The following is a 20,554-nucleotide window of genomic DNA, read 5'->3' as shown; positions in this document are numbered from 1 at the left end:
AAATACGGTTATTGGTCCATCTGTGCACGTGATGTGTGTAAATGAGGTTTTTGATCCATCTGTGCACGTGATGTGTGTAAATGAGGTTTTTGATCCATCTGTGCACGTGATGTATGTAAATACGGTTATTGGTCCATCTAGCACGTGATGCGTGTAAATATGGCTGATGGTCCATCTGTGCACGTGATGTAGGTAAATATGGCTGATGGTCCATCTGTGCACGTGATGTATGTAAATATGGCTGATGGTCCATCTGTGCACGTGATGTATGTAAATATGGCTGATGGTCCATCTGTGCACGTGATGCATGTAAATATGGCTGATGGTCCATCTGTGCACGTGATGTATGTAAATATGGCTGATGGTCCATCTGTGCACGTGATGTATGTAAATATGGCTGATGGTCCATCTGTGCACGTGATGTATGTAAATATGGCTGATGGTCCATCTGTGCACGTGATGTATGTAAATATGGCTGATGGTCCATCTGTGCACGTGATGTATGTAAATATGGCTGATGGTCCATCTGTGCACGTGATGTATGTAAATATGGCTGATGGTCCATCTGTGCACGTGATGTATGTAAATATGGCTGATGCTCCTTTACAGGTGATGAGGGACCGTTCATAATTGATGGCGTGCGGGGTGATGATGATTATAAGGGGGGACACACATTTTGTTCTGGGTAGCTAGCATACATTTTTGTACACATGTACTACTGGGGTGGTCATTGATTTCGTACATGTCATGCAGGTGTGTGTGTGTGTGTGTGTGTGTGTGTGTGTGTGTGTATGTGTGCGTGCGTGCGTGTGTGCGTGTGTGTGTGCGTGTGTGCGTGCGTGTGTTTGTGTGTATTTTGTCATTCACATTGTACAAGCTTCTCCATAAAATAAAAATCATCATCACCCCACCTTGCCGTACATTATGAATGGTCACTAAGGTTTTAATGATTCACCTAATTTGATCACAGCATGTCTGCTTACTGTGGGAGGAAAACCCGAAGGTATGGGTTTTCCACTTTGACAACCCTATAAACATGGTCGGGGCGAACCTGGATTCGAACCCACCACCATGGGTTTCTGGCGTACATCAGACAGTCAACTTGGCCACCTGTGATCCCTCAGAGACACAAGAAACAAATTGCCCAAAGGAAAAGGCACAATTTGTTTACATTGTATCGTGCCTCCATTTGGCAATGCGCCAACATCCAACAGAACCCACAACAGAAAATACCGATCTTATTTATCTGTAGAGTTACCTCCCCTTCATTAGCAGACGACACACTGGGGCGTCATATCGGTGAGTTTGCGATATTGTAAAGTTTGGTTGTATATTGTGCATGTGCATTTCCTTATATTCTTGAATTTCCTTCCATGACAATTGTTCACAGCTGCGTTAATACCCATGCTGGTGACATTGCTTACTTGTATGTTCCAAGCTCTTTGTGTTCGGACTTACCAGCGGGTACGAAAAGGCATGTGTACAACTTGAACATATACATGAATTAGTTTAGATGCTGATGTTGTGATTACTGTTTATGGTGAGTGAGTGAGTGAGTATGGTATTACGCCGCTTTTAGCAATATTCCAGCAACATCACGGCGGGGGACACCAGAAATGGGCTTCACACATTGTGCCCATGTGGGGATTCGAACCCGGGTCTTCGGCGTGACGAGCGGACGCTTTAACCACCAGGCTACCCCACCGCCCCCTGTTTACGGTGAAGATCAAGGGGTGTGATATATTGCCCCAGTGGGCTCTGGGGTAGCCTAGTGATTAAAGCGTTGGCTCGTCACGCCAAGGACCCGGGTTCGAATCCGCACAAGGGTACAATGTGTGAAGCCCATTTCTGGTGTTCCCCGCCGTGATGTTGCTGGAATATTGCTAAAAGCGGCGTAAAACCAAACTCACTCAGTCAGTATTGCCCCAGGGATATACACGGTAGCATTGCCACTAGTTACACTGGAATTGTGTCACTGGAATGCTGTTGACGAAATGAAATTGTTGTTTCAATGTTGTTGTCGGATGTCATGTCGCTTTGTCAAAGCAACACTAAAATCACTAAAAGTTTCAGTGTCCACATAAGGCAATGTTATAACACTGAGCACTCATGAGACAGCAAAATGACAAAAACAACATGACAAGGTCGTCACATGATCGAATATGCAATAGCGAGACAATGGTGTGACAATGGTGTGACATCTGGGAACAATTTACCGTCATCGTCGAACAATCACAATGAAGAAAGTATATGGCATGGAGCACTCACATGACGATGTATCACCATCGTCGAACCATCACATGACGATACAATCCTATCGTCGAACAATCACATGACGATACAATCCTCTCTTCGAACAATAACATGACGATGGAATACAATCGTCGAACAATCACATGACGATACAATCCTCTCGTCGAACAATAACATGACGATGCAATACAATCGTCGAACAATCACATGACGATTTAATCCTATCGTCGAACAATCACATGACGATGTAGTATAATCGTCGAACAATCACATGACGACATAATCCTATCGTCGAACAATCACATGACGATACTTAATGAAACGTTACGACCACAGGACGGTATTATGACGTCATGACTACTAGGTTCATGTACTCGTCCACTCTATACCGTTTAATCACAACTACCGTATTTCGCAAAACATTCTTAAAAATAGAATGGTGGCAAATGTTACGTAAGTACAAGGCAATCGCTCGGTGTTCAGTAGACTGTCCTAAAACATCACAAGAACACACATATTGGGACCCACAAATTACATTATTATTCGAAAATGCTATTTACTTTTAAGGTTAAAACTTGAAGACAAATAATTTTTTATTTTTTAACCTTTTTCACATTGCCTTTTCCTCAACTAAAAATATAAATGGTCGGTCCTAATCCGTTCTACTAAACAAAACATATATATAATGTAGACGCAGCTCGCACACAAAGCCAACAAACATATTACATGATTACATGGTAGTTTATTACAACCAACAACGAAGGTACAACCTGAGCACTTTGTCACCTGACAAGGAACAGCAATGACACGTGATGAACTACAAACATACAACAGTAATGCATTGACGCGCATGTAAGTAGTATATAACGCTGTCCAGTTTTGGCGCCTACAGTTAACGATATAGTCATTTGCATTCTTTTTGTCTTTCATACGTATCATTGTGAATTATCTTTAAAACCATTTAAAGAAACACTCTCCTCAATATTCGAATGATCAATGTCTGTATGCAACACGAACGCTAGTAAATTATGGGACAGAAGACGGTGTATTTTATAAAAAACCCATTGAATTTGACGCATATAAATACAAATGTTATCAAAACTTTGCTTGGGACCAAGGGGCCGTTGTACAAAACAACCTAAGCACTAAGGTGAGTCCCATTCCTTAGCACAGACTTACGATAGTCTTTTTGCTAAGGTTGTTTTGTACAAAGACACCCAGAATCAGGGTCAAGCTACGGCTATAATACCCGTATCAAATGAATCACTATCGATTGTGCAATTTCGGGTTGTTTTTTTTTGTTCAGCCACAATCAACACAAGAGTTCATTTTATTTTGTCCAGCAGTGTAGTATTGTACATCCATTCTCTATTCAGACACGCCAGTCGTTTTATAGAGAAGAGTTTCGCTTTAAAGACAATTCCATGGGCATAAAACATAAATTATGAAATATAGTTTGACATACAACGTCTAAAGCATAATGGCAGCAGAGCAACAACAACTGACACTTATAAAGCCACACTGAACATATAAGACATGGACACGAAGTGTAACATAGTTACATGGTTAGAGGCCTAACAAGCAGATGTTCTCAGAAAGCGGTGCAACTGTCATGGACGTAAGATGTGCACCTAACTTGCACTGTCACTAGCAAGCGTTGCTGAGTCAACGGTAAAACTCGCTGCTAGCAAGGTAAAATTACATATGAAATATTCCATATCACTGAGATTCTGAATAACACTTTTTGTCTCTAATGATGGACTCATTAAATTTTAATATTGAAAGTTTACTTAAAGGCAAAAGAAAGTCGCCACATGCATCAATTGGCAGGAACTTGAATAAAGTTCGAAAGATGATTACAGACAACGGAAGTTTTCACGGCGTTGGTGTCTGAGTTTCTTAGTAAGTGATTTTTGTGCCGCTTTTGTTAATAATCCAGCCACATCACATGTAGATTCAGATATTGTTCTCATGTGGGGAATCAAACCCGTGAGGAATAGCGAAATCTTTCACCACTAGGTTACCCCCACCGACCTGAAGGCACACGGAAGTGGAAGAGAGGCGAAGGGAATGTTGCGGACAGGAGTGTCAACTGGCTCTGTTGCCAGGCAACCAAACTCTGACTTCCTGATAGCCACATAGTAACAACAAGTAGACCCAGATACAGATCACCACAAGTTACAACCCATGCTCAAAACCATTTCGCCAGAATTGTTTGTCTTTTGTTCTTTTTAACTGTAGAACACCTTTAACTTCATTTCACCAGTTTGTCACTTTGGACTGTTCCTAGCCATATGTATAAAATAATATGAAATAGATTAAGAAACTTTGGATGCTAGTCGTAATGCACTTAACGGTACCAAAATGACTTTCTTTTGCCTTTTCTTAGTATGTACACTTGCATTTACAACAGATAAGGCTTTTTTATGTAGAATGTGTTAACCTAGGGTTAATTTGTCACTACAAAAAGGTTGCCAGGAAAACCCGTTTGTTTTGTGGCTGTTTGAAAAATTAAAAACAAAACAAAAACCACAAAATACCCCAAAACACCATACACGTAAACTCCTGACACCAAGATTAAACCTGGCACCGTCTGCTACTTCAGTATAACTCATGAAACGGTGTGTTGTTTATATATAGGATGGCACACCCCATGACCACTCTTTGCACCTGCAAACTGACATGACCCACTTTAAAACCAATCCATGTTATGATAAAGATCGAGCTGTCGCTGAATTCTGTGGAGTGATTTGTCGGACGAGGCCACCGTCCAGTTTTCAGTTAGGGATGTCCGTTACAAGGATACAACTAAAGGAGCACTTTTCGGTTACTATTATCAACAAAGTATCTGGTGTCATCGCTGACTGTCAGTGGGACTGTCATGCAGTTTTCACTGTTGGCACCAAATCTAATTTATTTCTGAGGATACTCGACGTCCTATATTTGAGATCAGTTAATAATGTCTTCCACTGACGTATCGTCGTGACCCAGGGTCTTAATACTCACTGTGCGAAATGGATAATATTGATTCTTATCCGTATCAGTTATTGTAAAGATTTCCAACAGAACCGACGTGTTTCAAAACAGCATACAAGAGTGCCGGCACGGCAATACTTAAAGTCATCACAATGTGTTATACAAATCTACATATTTGTAACTTTCTGTAAACGGAGATAAAGTGTGTTGAGAAGGAAACAAGGAGTGTAAAGGAGACACAAGTATGACTTTTACCATTGTCTCTGCAGCTGTCTCTGTATTATGTTAGACCCTGTCCGTTGTGTATGTCCATTTGATGCACGACGGAGTTGACTGGGAACACGACGGACGTTTGACAGACTTTGTCTTCTCTGTTGAGTTGGACTGAAAGACCGCCTTTGTACCAGGGTTGAATGGGGTTTTCGTGAATCCCATACTTGGGTGTTCTTGTTTGCTATTTGAAAACTGCGGGATTGAGATTTGAGCTTGCGTTTCTTGTTTTTGGAATCATGGCTGTTTGCCACTAGGTTGCTCATGATACGATTCTGCTGATTGATAATTAGGTTGATATGCACAGGATTTGTTTTGTTTTGAAACCGTGATCTTCGTTCTAACACCTTTGGCAGGCTTTGAACTCTTGAACCCGGAAGTGGCGATCTTGAGGGTAAGCGTGTTGTTCTATAGGCACTTTGAACGAGTTTTGAGAGTCTGTTCAGGTGTGCACGGGAAGGATTACTGCTTTGGGTGAGAACCTGTCGATTCTGTCTTTGACGAGCTGCTATAGGACTTTGCACGTTACGAGATGCGGCTACTGGTCGTTTCACGTTCCATGTTGTTTGTCCAGGTCTGGGTGAGTTTAAAGCCATGGGCTTTGTCCGTGGAATGTAATTTGTACGTCTTGAACTGAAAACATTATTCAATGACCTTTGTTGATTTGGCTTCTGTCCTGCGGATCTGATGGTACTAGGAGCTCTTATTGATGTTCTTTGTTGTAGTTGGCTCTGTTTCTGTCTAAACGCAGCTTCAACACGTGGAACAGACTTTCTAGGTGTATTTAATCTAAACGAGGCTCTTTGCTGCATCTGACGTTGCTTTTGTGGTTGCAGTCTGAACGAGGCATCAATAGGTTGAGCAGATGTTCTAGGTGTATTTAATCTAAATGAGGCTCGTTGTTGCATTTGGCTTTGTTTTTGTGGTTGCTGTCTAAATGTAGCATCAACAGGCTGGGCAGATTTCCTAGGTGTATTCAATCTATTCCTAATGACATTTCTCGGCGACAATGTCATTCTGGAATTCGTTTGTGATATTCTATTATTTGTCGTCGGCACCCTGAATTGTGATATTTTATTATTTGTCGTCGGCACCCTGAATTGCTTGTCTATGGTATTGGTGTTGCGTTGGTGAAATCTGCCCGTACGTCGCTGTGGAACAGGAGCGTTGAGCATTTCACTGAGTTGTTGCATACCCTCTTCATAGGACAGACCACCCTCTTCCGATGGGAAAGGAATCCGTGATGGTCCTCCACCTTGAAGTTCGGAACCTTGGAATGGAATTGCAGACTCTTGCCCATATGACATGCCTTCGTGTCCAAATTGTTGACTCTCTGGCATCAGAAATGTAGTCTGTGACTGACTGGGCAGTCTGAGATCTCCGAAGGTTTGTATTTGCGTTTTACCAGGGCTTGGTTGCATTGGTGCTGAGTCTTTAAAGTTATCTGTGGCAGGGAGTTTCATATTGATACCTGACTGATAGGTACGAGGACTTGAATCTAGAATCTCCAAAGCTGCAGAAGGACTTTCTCCATGAAATGACATTGGGAAACTTCCACTTTCGTAACTGTATGCTTCAGAATACCCGGTATTTGTAACAGGGCTTGATGATGGCTTCAATTTACCGTGGAGAGACCATCGTTTTCCAGCTCTTGAAGAGAAATCGAAAAGCCCTTGTTCATTAAAGGGCGCAGATTTGATGGCTTCTTGGTTCTCGACAGAGATTGTCTTTGAGTCAATGGCGACATCTCTTACAGCTGATGCAGGTTCACCATAAACAACGAAAGGCTCCACAAGTGGATCTATTTGTTCCCCACCAACTGATCCAGGCATATCTAGGATTTGTGTACCACCACCAGATATTCCGTCTTGACCAAAAGCTTTAGAAGCTGACGATCCAATTGTCACAGGTGACAGGGGAGGACTGATACCCATATTACCTGGCACCTGAATGCCCGTGGCCCCGCTAGATGAGGGGCCATCAAACACGTGTATCGATTGTCCAGTATTGCCAGTAACATGACCTCTTCCAAAAGTATTTTGGGAATTTAACTTATTAATACCAGATGTTTGCGTGGATCCTGATTGGGCACTCCCCAGATGAACACGGTTGAGAATAGGACCTGGTTGAACACCTGTGGCTTGACGAGAATTAACAACTTCACCGGCTGTTTGTGTATTACTGTTGATGGCCGCATCTTGAACCAGAAGGACACTTCCTGACTGCTGTGGGCTTGGAACTGAATTGAAGTTATTATTACCAGATGTTTGAGAAGATCCTGGCTGTCTGCTCCCCAAATTAACAGGCTGGACAGCAGAATCATGTTGTATACTAGGGGTTGCACGCGAATTGACAACCACACCTGCTGTTTGAACATTACTATTGATGGTTGCATCCTGAACCACAAGGACACTTCCTGAGCTTGTAACTGGTACCGATTGTGGACTTCTTAATTGTGAATTACCACTATTCATGTCAGGTGTATTTGCGGGGACATTATTTGTCAATGGTAAATCGGACCCTGGTGTCTGTCCAGTAGCTACATTATCAGACAATATTATGGGCTGTGCAATGTTACTACCTGAAGTAACTGATGTAGCAGAGGAAGCTGAACTGGAACCTAATTGTACTATTTTAGTCCCTGCTGGTGTGTTTGTGTTATGGGTTGGGTCCTTAATGGGTGTTGGTGCAGTTTCTTTATTGACAGCTCCTGAAGACGCTTGTGAACCCAAACTAATTAAATGATTGGCCGGAACTGTCTGTGGGAGTACCTTCTTCACTGGTAGTGATGTGGTTGGCTGTAGTAATGGGTCAAGGTGGATATTCTTTCGTAATGACGTTCCAGAGGACTTAGGAATGGAGGGGTTATTGGTAAATGACATACTCCTGTCAGTGTTTCTTCCCATCATGGTTCTTTGTGAAAAGTTATTGGTTGTAGTTCCAGTCTTCTTTGGTTGGACTTCAAGTGGCTGCTGATTAACAGAAAATGATTGGGCAGCTGTTTTACTGCCTAGAGGTGTGTTATCAACAAACGCTTCTCTTGTGGCTGGGCTTATATTCCTACTTGTTATCAACTTATCAAGGGGTGCTTGCCTCTTAGTGATCATCGCAGGAGAAGAAATGGATGACGTTTCAACGAAAGTCTGCACGTTAGTGACTGGTTGTGTGGCAGCTGGGTTATCAGCAGTGGGTTGAAGTAATGGTTGCAGGTTTGGTTGCTTTCTTGTAGAGCTTGTGGGTATTTGCATTTTAGGGGAGGTGACACTTGACGAGTTGCTGATAGTGGGGATATCTAAAATGGTAGGGTTTGTAAACGTTTGTTGAGTGGCAACAATAGAGCTTGTTGAAGCCTGATTTGAGGAAGTATTTCCTGATGGCAGTTTGATATGTTGAACTGAAGAAGCAGAATTGATGGAATTTGTATGCGTTTGAGTGGATGGTGTCATGCTGACAGATGTAAGTGTTTCATTAGAAGAGAATGCAGCACTAGGCATGCTGTTCGAGGAACCAGGCTGGTTTGAACTAGATGATGTTGTATCTTTACTAGATAGTTTTCCAGAAGTTGTAACAACAGTGGAATTAGCATCAGTTGTTAGCATTCTTTTAAGAAGGGAAATTATAGATGTCAACTGTGGTAACACTGAAAATGAATTCAAAGTTTGACTGGAATCGAGTGGCAAAGCGTTAACATTAGCACTTCCTCGTGATGAAACCACTGGCAGGGCACCTGCGGTTAACTGTTGCACAGGGGTAAAGGTAGAAGAGGGAATGCCTGTTTGTTTAAAATCCAGTGCTTGTGCAGCCAAATCCTGTAGAGGACCCCTTAGCGTTACTGTGTTAAGTGTTTGTACAATACCAGTTGGTGTAGTGGTGCTAGGAGTTTGGTGAAATCCTTCAATAGGTACATTTTTACCAGTAGCTGGAGTGGGTAAGAATTGGCTTGTAGATGCCGTATGATTAGATGATGTGAGTCCAGTAATAGAAATTGGAGGAACTTCAAGTGATCCTTGGTTTATGGGCAGAGTCGTCTTCATTACCGTTGTTCCAGTAGATGTCGGTGGAACATCAAGCGATCCTTGGTTTCCAGGTAGAGTCTGTTTTGTGACCGTGATTCCTGTAGAGGTCGGTGGAACATCAAGCGATCCTTGATTTCCAGGTAGAGTCTGTTTTGTTGCCGTTGTTCCAGAAGAGGTAAATGGAACATCAAGCGTTACCGCTTTTCCTGTAGAGGTCGGTGGAACATCAAGCAATCCTTGGTTTTCAGGTAGAGTCTGCTTTGTTGCCGTTGATCCAGTAGAGGTCGGTGGAACATCAAGAGATCCTTGGTTTCCAGGAAAAGTCTGTTTTGTGACCGTGATTCCTGTAGATGTCGGTGGAACATCAAGAGATCCTTGGTTTCCAGGTAAAGTCTGTTTTGTGACCGTGATTCCTGTAGATGTCGGTGGAACATCAAGAGATCCTTGGTTTCCAGGTAGAGTCTGTTTTGTTGCCGTTGTTCCAGTAGAGGTCGGTGGAACATCAAGAGATCCTTGGTTTCCAGGTAAAGTCTGTTTTGTGACCGTGATTCCTGTAGAGGTCGGTGGAACATCAAGAGATCCTTGGTTTCCAGGTAGAGTCTGCTTTGTTGCCGTTGTTCCAGTAGAGGTCGGTGGAACATCAAGAGATCCTTGGTTTCCAGGTAAAGTCTGTTTTGTTACTGTTTTTCCTGTAGAGGTCGGTGGAACATCAAGAGATCCTTGGTTTCCAGGTAAAGTCTGTTTTGTTACTGTTTTTCTTGTAGAGGTCGGTGGAACATCAAGCGATCCTTGGTTTCCAGGTAGAGTCTGCTTTGTTGCTGCTTTGTGACCGTGATTCCTGTAGAGGTCGGTGGAACATCAAGCGATCCTTGGTTTCCAGGTCTGCTTTGTTGCCGTTGTAGTAGAGGTCGGTGGAACATCAAGCGATCCTTGGTTTCCGTTACAGCTTTTACTGTAGAAGTCGGTGGAACATCAAGTGATCCTTGGTTTCCAGGTAGAGTCTGCTTTGTTACCGTTGTTCCAGAAGAAGTTAACAGTACATAAGGAGATCCATGGCTTGTAAATACATTGTGTTTAGTTACTGTTTTTCCGGTAGATGTCGAGTGAGCTCCAAGAGATCCTTGGTTTGTAAGTATCTGCTGCTTAGATATAATTTTCTCGCTTAACGTTGGAGTATCAATAAACGCTCGGTTGGTAAGTACCGCTTGTTTTACCACTGTTGGCCCAGTAGCAGAATAAGCTTCAGGAGATCCACCATTTGGTATTTTTGTCTGCTCTGCCATAGTTTGCTTTGTGGAAGAAGCAGACGATGTGGTATCCACAGCATTAGTTGTAGTAGTAGCAGCAGTAGTAGCAGTAGTGACTGCATCTTGACGTCTTTGGGCCTCGGGTAAAGTGGATACATCAGGTGCTGACTGTCTGGATGACATAATGAGGGAATGAGCAGATCCTTGCGGTTCTAGTATCGACTTTACAGTTTGCCGTGAAGTAGCACTAGTTGCATTTGATCTTTGACCTGTAGATTTTGTCTGCTTCATTTCGCTTTGATTTTTTGTGATATTTGATCTGTTGCTTGTTGGTTCCCCATTCGTTGATGTTGTTCTATTCGAGGCAGTAGACACAGCGTTATTTACTGCATTATTTACAGTAGTAATGGTCATATTGTTTGATGTTTTAATTGCAGGCAGTTGAACATTTTGAAGAACATTATTCGATTGTATATTTTTGAATCTTGTGACTTTGAAACAGACTGGAAAGATCTGATTTGATCGGATGCAACACTAAACGTTCCCAAATGTTCTTGGTTTGACATGTGACCCGCAGCACCTATATCCTTGTTTGTTTGATGTGCGAGAGGTGCTATAGCTGTAGCATCCTGAGTAACCTTCTCAGGTATGTGTGCATTAGTGAGCGGAGGAATTTGACTGCGAATTCTAACTTCGGGGGTCCTAACTAGACCCCCTTTGTCTAGCACTGGTTTCATACTGATATCCCTTCTATTGTGTGTTTCTTTACGGGACATTATCAAACCCCTCTTTTCGTATGGAAGACGGTTTGACAAATGGGACACTGCATTGTCTAAACTCTGGTGTTCTGAAATACTGAAACCCTCATGATTAGATGTTATGTGTGAAGAATTTACGTTATTTCTGCCTACCGACATTGGAACAGGACGACGAATAGGTAATTTCTTTATGAATGAATTACCACCAGCCCCGCTAGTTATTAGGGGATCTTTGCGAGTGATTTGTGGATTTGCACTTGTCATGGAATGCTTGTTGACATCGGTTTGTACATTCTGATTTAGAGCTCTTTCTGATTCCATGGAAGATGTGTTTAAAGGAACTGATGCAGATGTAGACAATGATGAGGTTGTGTGTATTGCTGGTGTATGTTCAGTTGTAGGCATAACTGTGGTTGTTGATGATTGCATTGTTCTCCGAGTAACCGAAGGAGCCTTTCTTGTACGTGAAATCTTTGTTGGCTGTTCTTTCCTTAACCTGTCTGATGATTTATTGTTAACGCTCGTGGCGGAAGTAGGCACTTGTCCCATTGGTCGTGTCATTAACGGGTCCGTATTCGCGGATGTTGACAGAAACCGTCTCAGCATTGGATCCCTGCTTGCCATCAATCTTCTCCTAGCATTATCTAAACGTATTTGTCTTCGTGCAAATAGGTTCTGTATGGGAATGTTTTGTGAGATTAGATTATCAAATGAGCGTCCTGATTTCACCGTACCTGTTCCTGCTGGTGCGGCACGCTTTAATCGATGTTTTACGTTCCCCATTCCATTATCATTCAAGAGATGCCTTATGGATATTTCTCAGCCTCTGACGCACTATGTTTACTAGCCTGATAATAAAGATAATTGTCCCTTGCAGTCTGAGTGTTTCTAACAGGGAAGATGTCTTTTATTTCAGCATGCATAAGGAAATATCCATACTTTGTTGGCTCTTTTATCACTTTATTACCATCACCTACATCGCGCAAACGTTCATCAGTATCCTGGTGTGTGAGGATCGGATTTAAAACATCGGATGATTTTCCTGGACTTTTCCCGCCTCTTCCTTTCACCTGATCATTGGTGACACCTGCAGCGGAGTCCAAAATATTAGATGTCAGTTTCAATTGATTTGTTTGTGCGAGTGCATGTGCAGTGCTCCGAGAATCCAGCGGTGGTGCTGAGAATCCAGACGAGTGCTCAGTAGGAGGAACAGACGAAGTGACGTGGTCATTGACAAACACAGTAGTTGGTGATACACGTGAAGCATGCGTCAGGGGAAGAGTAACAGATACAGTATTAGTAACGGGTGCATCAACAGGCAATATTCTTACGTTAAGTGTTAGGTTGTACGGGTGCAAGTGTACATCTAGACTACGTTCAGCAACATGTTTAGAAGCTACATTCTTATCAAACGGTACCGTGGATCCCTGTGCTGGTGCTCCGGCTCCTCCAAACGCCTGTGGATCTTGGTATTGTGATGGTGCTGCACCCTGGCTGCCTGTGGGTGGCACAGATACGATTATTTCGTGTATCTGACCAGTGCCGCCTGTTTGGCTGCTGACGATCTGACGAATCTGGTCCATCACTGCAGGATCACCTACTAGCTGTTGAAGCTCTGCCTGGGTCATTGCGCCATGTGGACCATTAGGATCTAGCTGCACTTGTATCTCTGTCAGCTGAAGCATGAGGGAATAGTGTTACTGAACATTACACCAAGACCTACATGGTATATAAACAACACTACCAACTGGTTCAGTGTTTAATTTTGTGTAACGTCTAAATACAACGCATTCTTAACCAGGGTGAAACAATTAGTGTTTTTAAAAGAACGGCCCGCACATTATGGACGCTATTTCGCCTGATACGTGATATGGGGCGGTGGGTAGCCTAGTGGTTGGAGCTTTCGCTATTCACGCCAAAGACCCGGGTTCGATTCCCGCATGGATACAATGTGTGCAGCCAATTCTGGTGTGCCCCGAAGTGGTATTGCTTGAATATTACCAAAAGTGCCTAAAGTACCCACTCACTGATCCGTGAGACAGCGACTAACACAATTGGGTACTTGGACAGGCTATCAGTCAGGTCAATGATTGTGTCACTACATGACATGGGTGCATACCATCCCCACTTTAGCCAGGTCAATGGTTGTGTCACTACATGGCATGGGTGCATACCATCCCCACTTTAGCGGTTACGGCATGGAGGGGAGCTTAGTGGACCAAAATATACACCGGAATTGTGACATTGATGTTGACAAACATCAGCCTCAAAATGTGGAGTCACTTTCAAACATAGTATCTTGTGGTAGTCATTTTATATTCAGGATGCAGTGTTTTCATATTTTATATACCATGCATATTGACATTGTTTCTGTTAGGCCATACATTGATGAAACGTCAATGTTCCAAGCGATGACATATACATTACACGAAGACAATGCCTCAACAAGAAGCATACACGACATCTTGCAGTACTTTGACCTTGAAGGTAAGTGAGCACCAGGCCAGACTATTCATTCCTTAACGCAGCTGTACATTGCTTAAACTTTTGGCATGGTAGAGTGAGTGAGTGATTGAGTGAGTAGGGTTTAACGCTGCTTTGGTCAGGTATCAGATATATCACGGCGAGTCACCCATATATGGGTGGAACGGAGAGGTGTAGGTTTCAGAGTCGTCCACTTAGTATATACACTCACAAGCACTGGTATGGTGCTGATAAACATATAATTGGAACTAGCCGGGATTGGAACCACAATCCTAGGCTTCTGGTGCACCCAAGGGATGGAACTGCTTTCGGCACTTTAGACGACCGGACAACCCACGTAGTCACATGACAGAATCACATCCAAAAGGATTTATGCCAGGTTTCAGCTTTTTCAAAATACATCCGAGGTTAGTACCACCAACCTGTTCTCCATTTGGTCCAATCGTCTGTGTTTGTATGACCTGAAGGTCAAGCTGATCTGGTGGTTGTGCTGCGCCTGTACCCATCTGGCTAGTTCCTCCTGGTGCACTCCCACCCACCTGGCCCTGGTTGACACCGTGGGGACTACCCTGATGGATGGCATGCTGAGTGCCATGCCCAGATCCGGTACTGCCTGCGTTACCCTGAACCGGAGCAGGGTGGCCTAGGTTGACTGATCCTGTACAACATTCAATATTGCACCATTGCAAATATAGGCTGGACTGCACATACACCGTCATAAAGCGCGATACGTGTAGTTTGCAAGGATGGTGTTAAAACTAATGGAAAGTTTACCACCGAAAACAAAGCGACGGACCACATCAACACATAAACACCGTTGATATAAAATTTTCACGCTAGAGAAAGATAGTGTTGATTATCAGCGCAACGGATTCTATTGGGAGTAAACGTCAAAAAAGTTATAAATATTTGATAAATGGATCACTTAAAATAAGTAATGGCACGTTCGTGGAAAGTGTAGGCCGGCTAGTACCAACACCACAGACATACTTTGAATAAAACAATACGTGTTATAACCTAACAACCATCAGCCATGATGTTGCCATTCGACAGCAGTAACACGATAGTAACAAACAATTTATTTGATCTTTTTCGTCTACTACGGTGGTCCTTCTAGGCTACCATACTTCCGTCTTGTTTGCAGGAAGCCAATATTGTTTGACACATTTACACGGTTCAAGCTATATCACGAGTCTTATGTTTGAAACATCTACGATAATAATCCTCACCTTGTTGCTGAAACTGCGGAGCCCCGTGAGATTGTCCTTGTGCGTGCATGCCCAGTTGTTCTGGGGTCAAGGCATTTGGAGACAAGCCCTTGCTTTGAAGCCATCGTTGAAGGGTCTTGTTGAACAAAGCGTCAACATTTATCTGAGACAGTCTTTGAGATATGAAGTCATTTTGCCTGGGGGCGCTGTCGAATTGCATACGTGAATGTTGTATATACTGGGGATCTGCATAGCGCAGGATGTTACAGTTAATGACACGGTCGAAGTGGGGCTGAGTGGGGCGGTAGTTGTCCATGAGAAACTCTTCAAGGGGTAAATGTTTCATCGGGGAGTGGTGGTTGTTTCCGAAGCCATGACCTCCTTGACCTCCGTGACCTCCATGACCTCCATGGCCGTGAGAGTCGTGAGATTCATAGAGACGTCTGAGCATTTGGATCTAAAAACATGCCAATAAACTTTGTATGAAAATTTACATTTCAAATTTACATTTCCTGATTTAACAAATATGTGAAAGACTGAGCTCCAAATAAGATTTTCAGATTAGCCTTTATCGAACTATTATAGTTCCAAAAACAAACATAGACACATTCCCTTATGTCTCTTTCATAAAGATAGTCTTTTAAGTCCCAATCAGGAGTGACGTTGAAAGTTCCAATATTGAACCCAATTGATATCTTCAAATAACGTTCAGGTTTTCTAGGGTTTCCGATTTGCCTGGGGTGGCTCAGAAACAGTTGTAAGAGAGTAAGTATGTCATGGTTGAAGTCTGACATTTATAACAGTATTTGTTTCATACTATGTCAAAACGTGACAATAAGTTAGTACACTAGGATGTAATCGATCACACGTGATCGGACCAATGCTCTTACACCGCCTCCATTTATCATCTATCACTTTTTTCCTTGCATGGACTGGCGGGAGAACGAAGTAGACGCCCATGTTTTACGGCAACCCAAATGAATTCGATCTGATGTACATGATAAAGAAATCATAGCTGGGTTTGCCTGCAGTGTTTCGGCAACTGTGTTCAGCCTAGTAACATTTTGAAGACATTTGTATCGATGACAGTTAAATTTTGAAGAGGGTGCTTTTATTTGCCCGGTAATTTACGTACGTTAAAGATGTCGGAATGTCTTCGGTTTAATGTCGTGAAACTAAATATCTCCAGATTTTGTTTGTTTGACTGACGCAACTCTCAGCAATTTGAGGTTTTTGGTCTCCTGGAGTACTTGTGGCTATGTGTTTGCCAACTGCAGTTGGTACTTAGAGGTTTTAGTAAGAACATTCCTTTTGACAACAAAACAAATGGATCTTCGTCCATCGTCCATGATAAACCTGAACTATGGCCGCTTCTGAATCTATTCGATAGTATTTTCAAAGAAAACATTCATTAGAACACTTAACAAATCCAAATATTCATGAAGCTGTATTGACCAAACAGCAGCACCTCCTAATCATAAGCACAGCCTACGTACCTAACATTATCAGCCTGTTAACTATATAAACTTAATTTTGTTCCAGTACATGCTTTTTTCACAGTACTGTATATCGCAAGCTTGATAACGTTGTTAGCATCTACACCGAAACGTCGCATATATTGCCATGAAGTTGTGTATCTTTAGAACGTGTTAGTTCTCATATGGTTTTGGACATTTGGTAGAGACATGGAACGTGAAATCAGTCAAACGTAATGTACTTTTGCCAACAAGGTGAACACTGTATTTTGTCCCGTGTATCATTCAGTGATAAGCAGAAAGTTAGCTTAAACGATACTCTTTAAAAATATACAATCATCTAAACATCATAAAAATTGTTATATTCACAAATCAACATGTGAGCAGCCATTATGCCCGAAGCACAGACTCCAGTTGGTTGACCTTTAGAGAAGGATTAAGGTTTGGTAGAATTAAAAATGGAAATAATCAATAATGATAATAATGTCTGCCATTCTCTTAAATGCCTCAATATATGTCATGTCACGCAGCATGAATGATTGATGTACGACAGAAGAAAAAGACAGGCTAAAGCTTGTACTGATTTGAATTATTTCGACAACATTATTCCACAAAAGAAAATGATTAACAAAAATATATTGACGAAAAGAAGTAGTGATAATTAAATATCTTTATACACCGTACTTACTTACAGAAACTCCTCACTAAAAATATTCCCACAAATTCAAGGTCAAAACGTTTTAGTTCAGTATTTCAAACATACATTTACAGCTGTGATACTGCAGATTGTGATGTCAAACATACACTTACAGCTGTGATACTGCAGATTGTGATGTCAAACATACACTAACAGCTGTGATACTGCTGAATGTAATGTTCAACATACACTTACAGCTGTAGTACTGCTGAATGTGGTGTCAAACATACACTTACAGCTGTAGTACTGCTGAATGTGGTGTCAAACATACATTTACAGCTGTAATACTGCTGAATGTGGTGTCAAACATACACTTACAGCTATGATACTGCTGAATGTAGTGTTAAACATACACTTACAGCTGTGATACTGCAGATTGTGATGTCAAACATACACTAACAGCTGTGATACTGCTGAATGTAGTGTTCAACATACACTTACAGCTGTAGTACTGCTGAATGTGGTGTCAAACATACACTTACAGCTGTAGTACTGCTGAATGTGGTGTCAAACATACATTTACAGCTGTAATACTGCTGAATGTGGTGTCAAACATACACTTACAGCTATGATACTGCTGAATGTAGTGTTAAACATACACTTACAGCTGTGATACTGCAGATTGTGATGTCAAACATACACTAACAGCTGTGATACTGCAGATTGTGGTGTCAAACATACACTTACAGCTGTAAGTACTGCTGAATGTGGTGTCAAACATACACTTACAGCTGTAGATACTGCTGAATGTGGTGTCAAACATACACTTACAGCTGTAATACTGCTGAATGTGGTGTCAAACATACACTTACAGCTGTGATACTGCTGAATGTAGTGTCAAACATACACTTACAGCTGTGATACTGCAGATTGTGATGTCAAACATACACTAACAGCTGTGATACTGCTGAATGTGGTGTCAAACATACACTTACAGCTGTAATACTGCAGAATGTGGTGTCAAACATACACTTACAGCTGTAGTACTGCTGAATGTGGTGTCAAACATACACTTACAGCTGTAATACTGCTGAATGTGGTGTCAAACATACACTTACAGCTGTGATACTGCTGAATGTGGTGTCAAACATACACTTACAGCTGTGATACTGCTGATTGTGGTGTCAAACATACACTTACAGCTGTGATACTGCTGAATGTGGTGTCAAACATACACTTACAGCTGTGATACTGCTGAATGTGGTGTCAAACATACACTTACAGCTGTAATACTGCTGAATGTGGTGTCAAACATACACTTACAGCTGTAATACTGCTGAATGTGGTGTCAAACATACACTTACAGCTGTAATACTGCTGAATGTGGTGTCAAACATACACTTACAGCTGTAATACTGCTGAATGTGGTGTCAAACATACACTAACAGCTGTGATACTGCTGAATGTGGTGTGAACAAGACACTTACAGCTGTAATACTGCTGAATATGCTGTCAAACATACACCTACAGCTGTGATACTGCTGAATGTGGTGTCAACCATACACTTACAGCTGTGATACTTCTGATTGTGGTGTCAAACATACACTTACAACTGTCATACTGGTGGATGTGGTGTCAAACATACGCTAACAGCTGTGATACTGCTGAATGTGGAGTCAAACATACACTTACAGCTGTAATACCGCTGAATATGCTGTCAAACATACACTTACAGCTGTGATACTGCTGAATATGCTGTCAAACATACACTTACAGCTGTAATACTGCTGATTGTGGTGTCAAACATATACTTACAGCTGTAATACTGCTGAATATAGTGTCAAACATACACTAACAGCTGTGATACTGCTGATTGAGGTGTCAAACATACACTTACAGCTGTAATACTGCTGAATGTGGTGTCAAACAAACACTTACAGCTGTGATACTGCTGAATGTGGTGTCAAACATACACTTACAGCTGTAATACTGCTGAATGTGGTGTCAAACATACACTTACAGCTGTGATGATGCTGAATGTAGTGTTAAACATACACTTACAGCTGTAATACTGCTGAATGTGGTGTCAAACATACACTTACAGCTGTAATACTGCTGATTGTGGTGTCAAACATACACTTACAGCTGTAATACTGCTGAATGTGGTGTCAAACATACACTTACAGCTGTGATACTGCTGAATGTGGTGTGAACAATACACTTACAGCTGTAATACTGCTGAATATGCTGTCAAACATACACTTACAGCTGTGATACTGCTGAATGTGGTGTCAACCATACACTTACAGCTGTGATACTTCTGATTGTGGTGTCAAACATACACTTACAACTGTCATACTGGTGGATGTGGTGTCAAACATACACTTACAGCTGTAATACTGCTGAATATGCTGTCAAACATACACTTACAGCTGTGATACTGCTGAATATGCTGTCAAACATACACTTACAGCTGTAATACTGCTGATTGTGGTGTCAAACATATACTTACAGCTGTAATACTGCTGAATATAGTGTCAAACATACACTAACAGCTGTGATACTGCTGATTGAGGTGTCAAACATACACTTACAGCTGTGATACTGCTGAATGTGGTGTCAAACATACACTTACAGCTGTGATACTGCTGAATGTGGTGTCGAACATACACTTACAGCTGTAATACTGCTGAATATGGTGTCAACAATACACTTACAGCTGTAATACTGCTGAATGTGGTGTCAAACATACACTTACAGCTGTGATACTGCTGAATGGCGTGTCGAACATACATTTACAGCTGTAATACTGCTGAATGTGGTGTCAAACAAACACTTACAGCTGTGATACTGCAGAATGTGGTGTCAAACGTACACTTACAGCTGTGATACTGCCGAATGTGGCGTGAACAATACACTTACAGCTGTGATACTGCCGAATGTGGCGTGAACAATACACCTACAGCTGTAATACTGCCGAATGTGGCGTGAACAATACCCTTACAGCTGTGATACTGCCGAATGTGGCGTGAACAATACACTTACAGCTGTGATACTGCTGAATGTGGTGTACAGTTGCGATTTCTTATGGATGTGAAAAGGGTTTCGTCGTTTCTTTTTCTACCACAAAATTTACATGTGAGTGAGTTTAGTTTTACGCCGCTTTTAGGAATATTCCTGCAATATCACGACGGGGCACACCGGATATCGGTTATACACACTGTGCCCAT

The 20,554-nt window shown here is 42.0% G+C and overlaps 1 protein-coding gene across 1 annotated transcript in view; it reads right to left on the bottom strand.

Moving 5' to 3' along the window:
* LOC124276983 overlaps positions 1–20,554 on the bottom strand; it is a 42,627-nt gene that overhangs the window by 6,502 nt on the left and 15,571 nt on the right. The window contains exons 8-10 of the mRNA XM_046712633.1: positions 15,234–15,669; positions 14,427–14,662; positions 12,939–13,196 (exon numbers count right to left, since the gene is read on the bottom strand). Coding sequence (XP_046568589.1) covers positions 12,939–13,196; positions 14,427–14,662; positions 15,234–15,669 — 930 coding nt within the window. The remainder of the gene's footprint in view (positions 1–12,938; positions 13,197–14,426; positions 14,663–15,233; positions 15,670–20,554) is intronic.

The sequence above is a fragment of the Haliotis rubra genome, unplaced genomic scaffold (assembly GCF_003918875.1).
Source record: "Haliotis rubra isolate DU_JTF1 unplaced genomic scaffold, ASM391887v1 Scf216, whole genome shotgun sequence".
Lineage (NCBI taxonomy): Eukaryota > Metazoa > Mollusca > Gastropoda > Lepetellida > Haliotidae > Haliotis > Haliotis rubra.
Note: the sequence above shows the minus strand (reverse complement) of the source record. Positions and strands in the feature narration are given on the sequence as shown.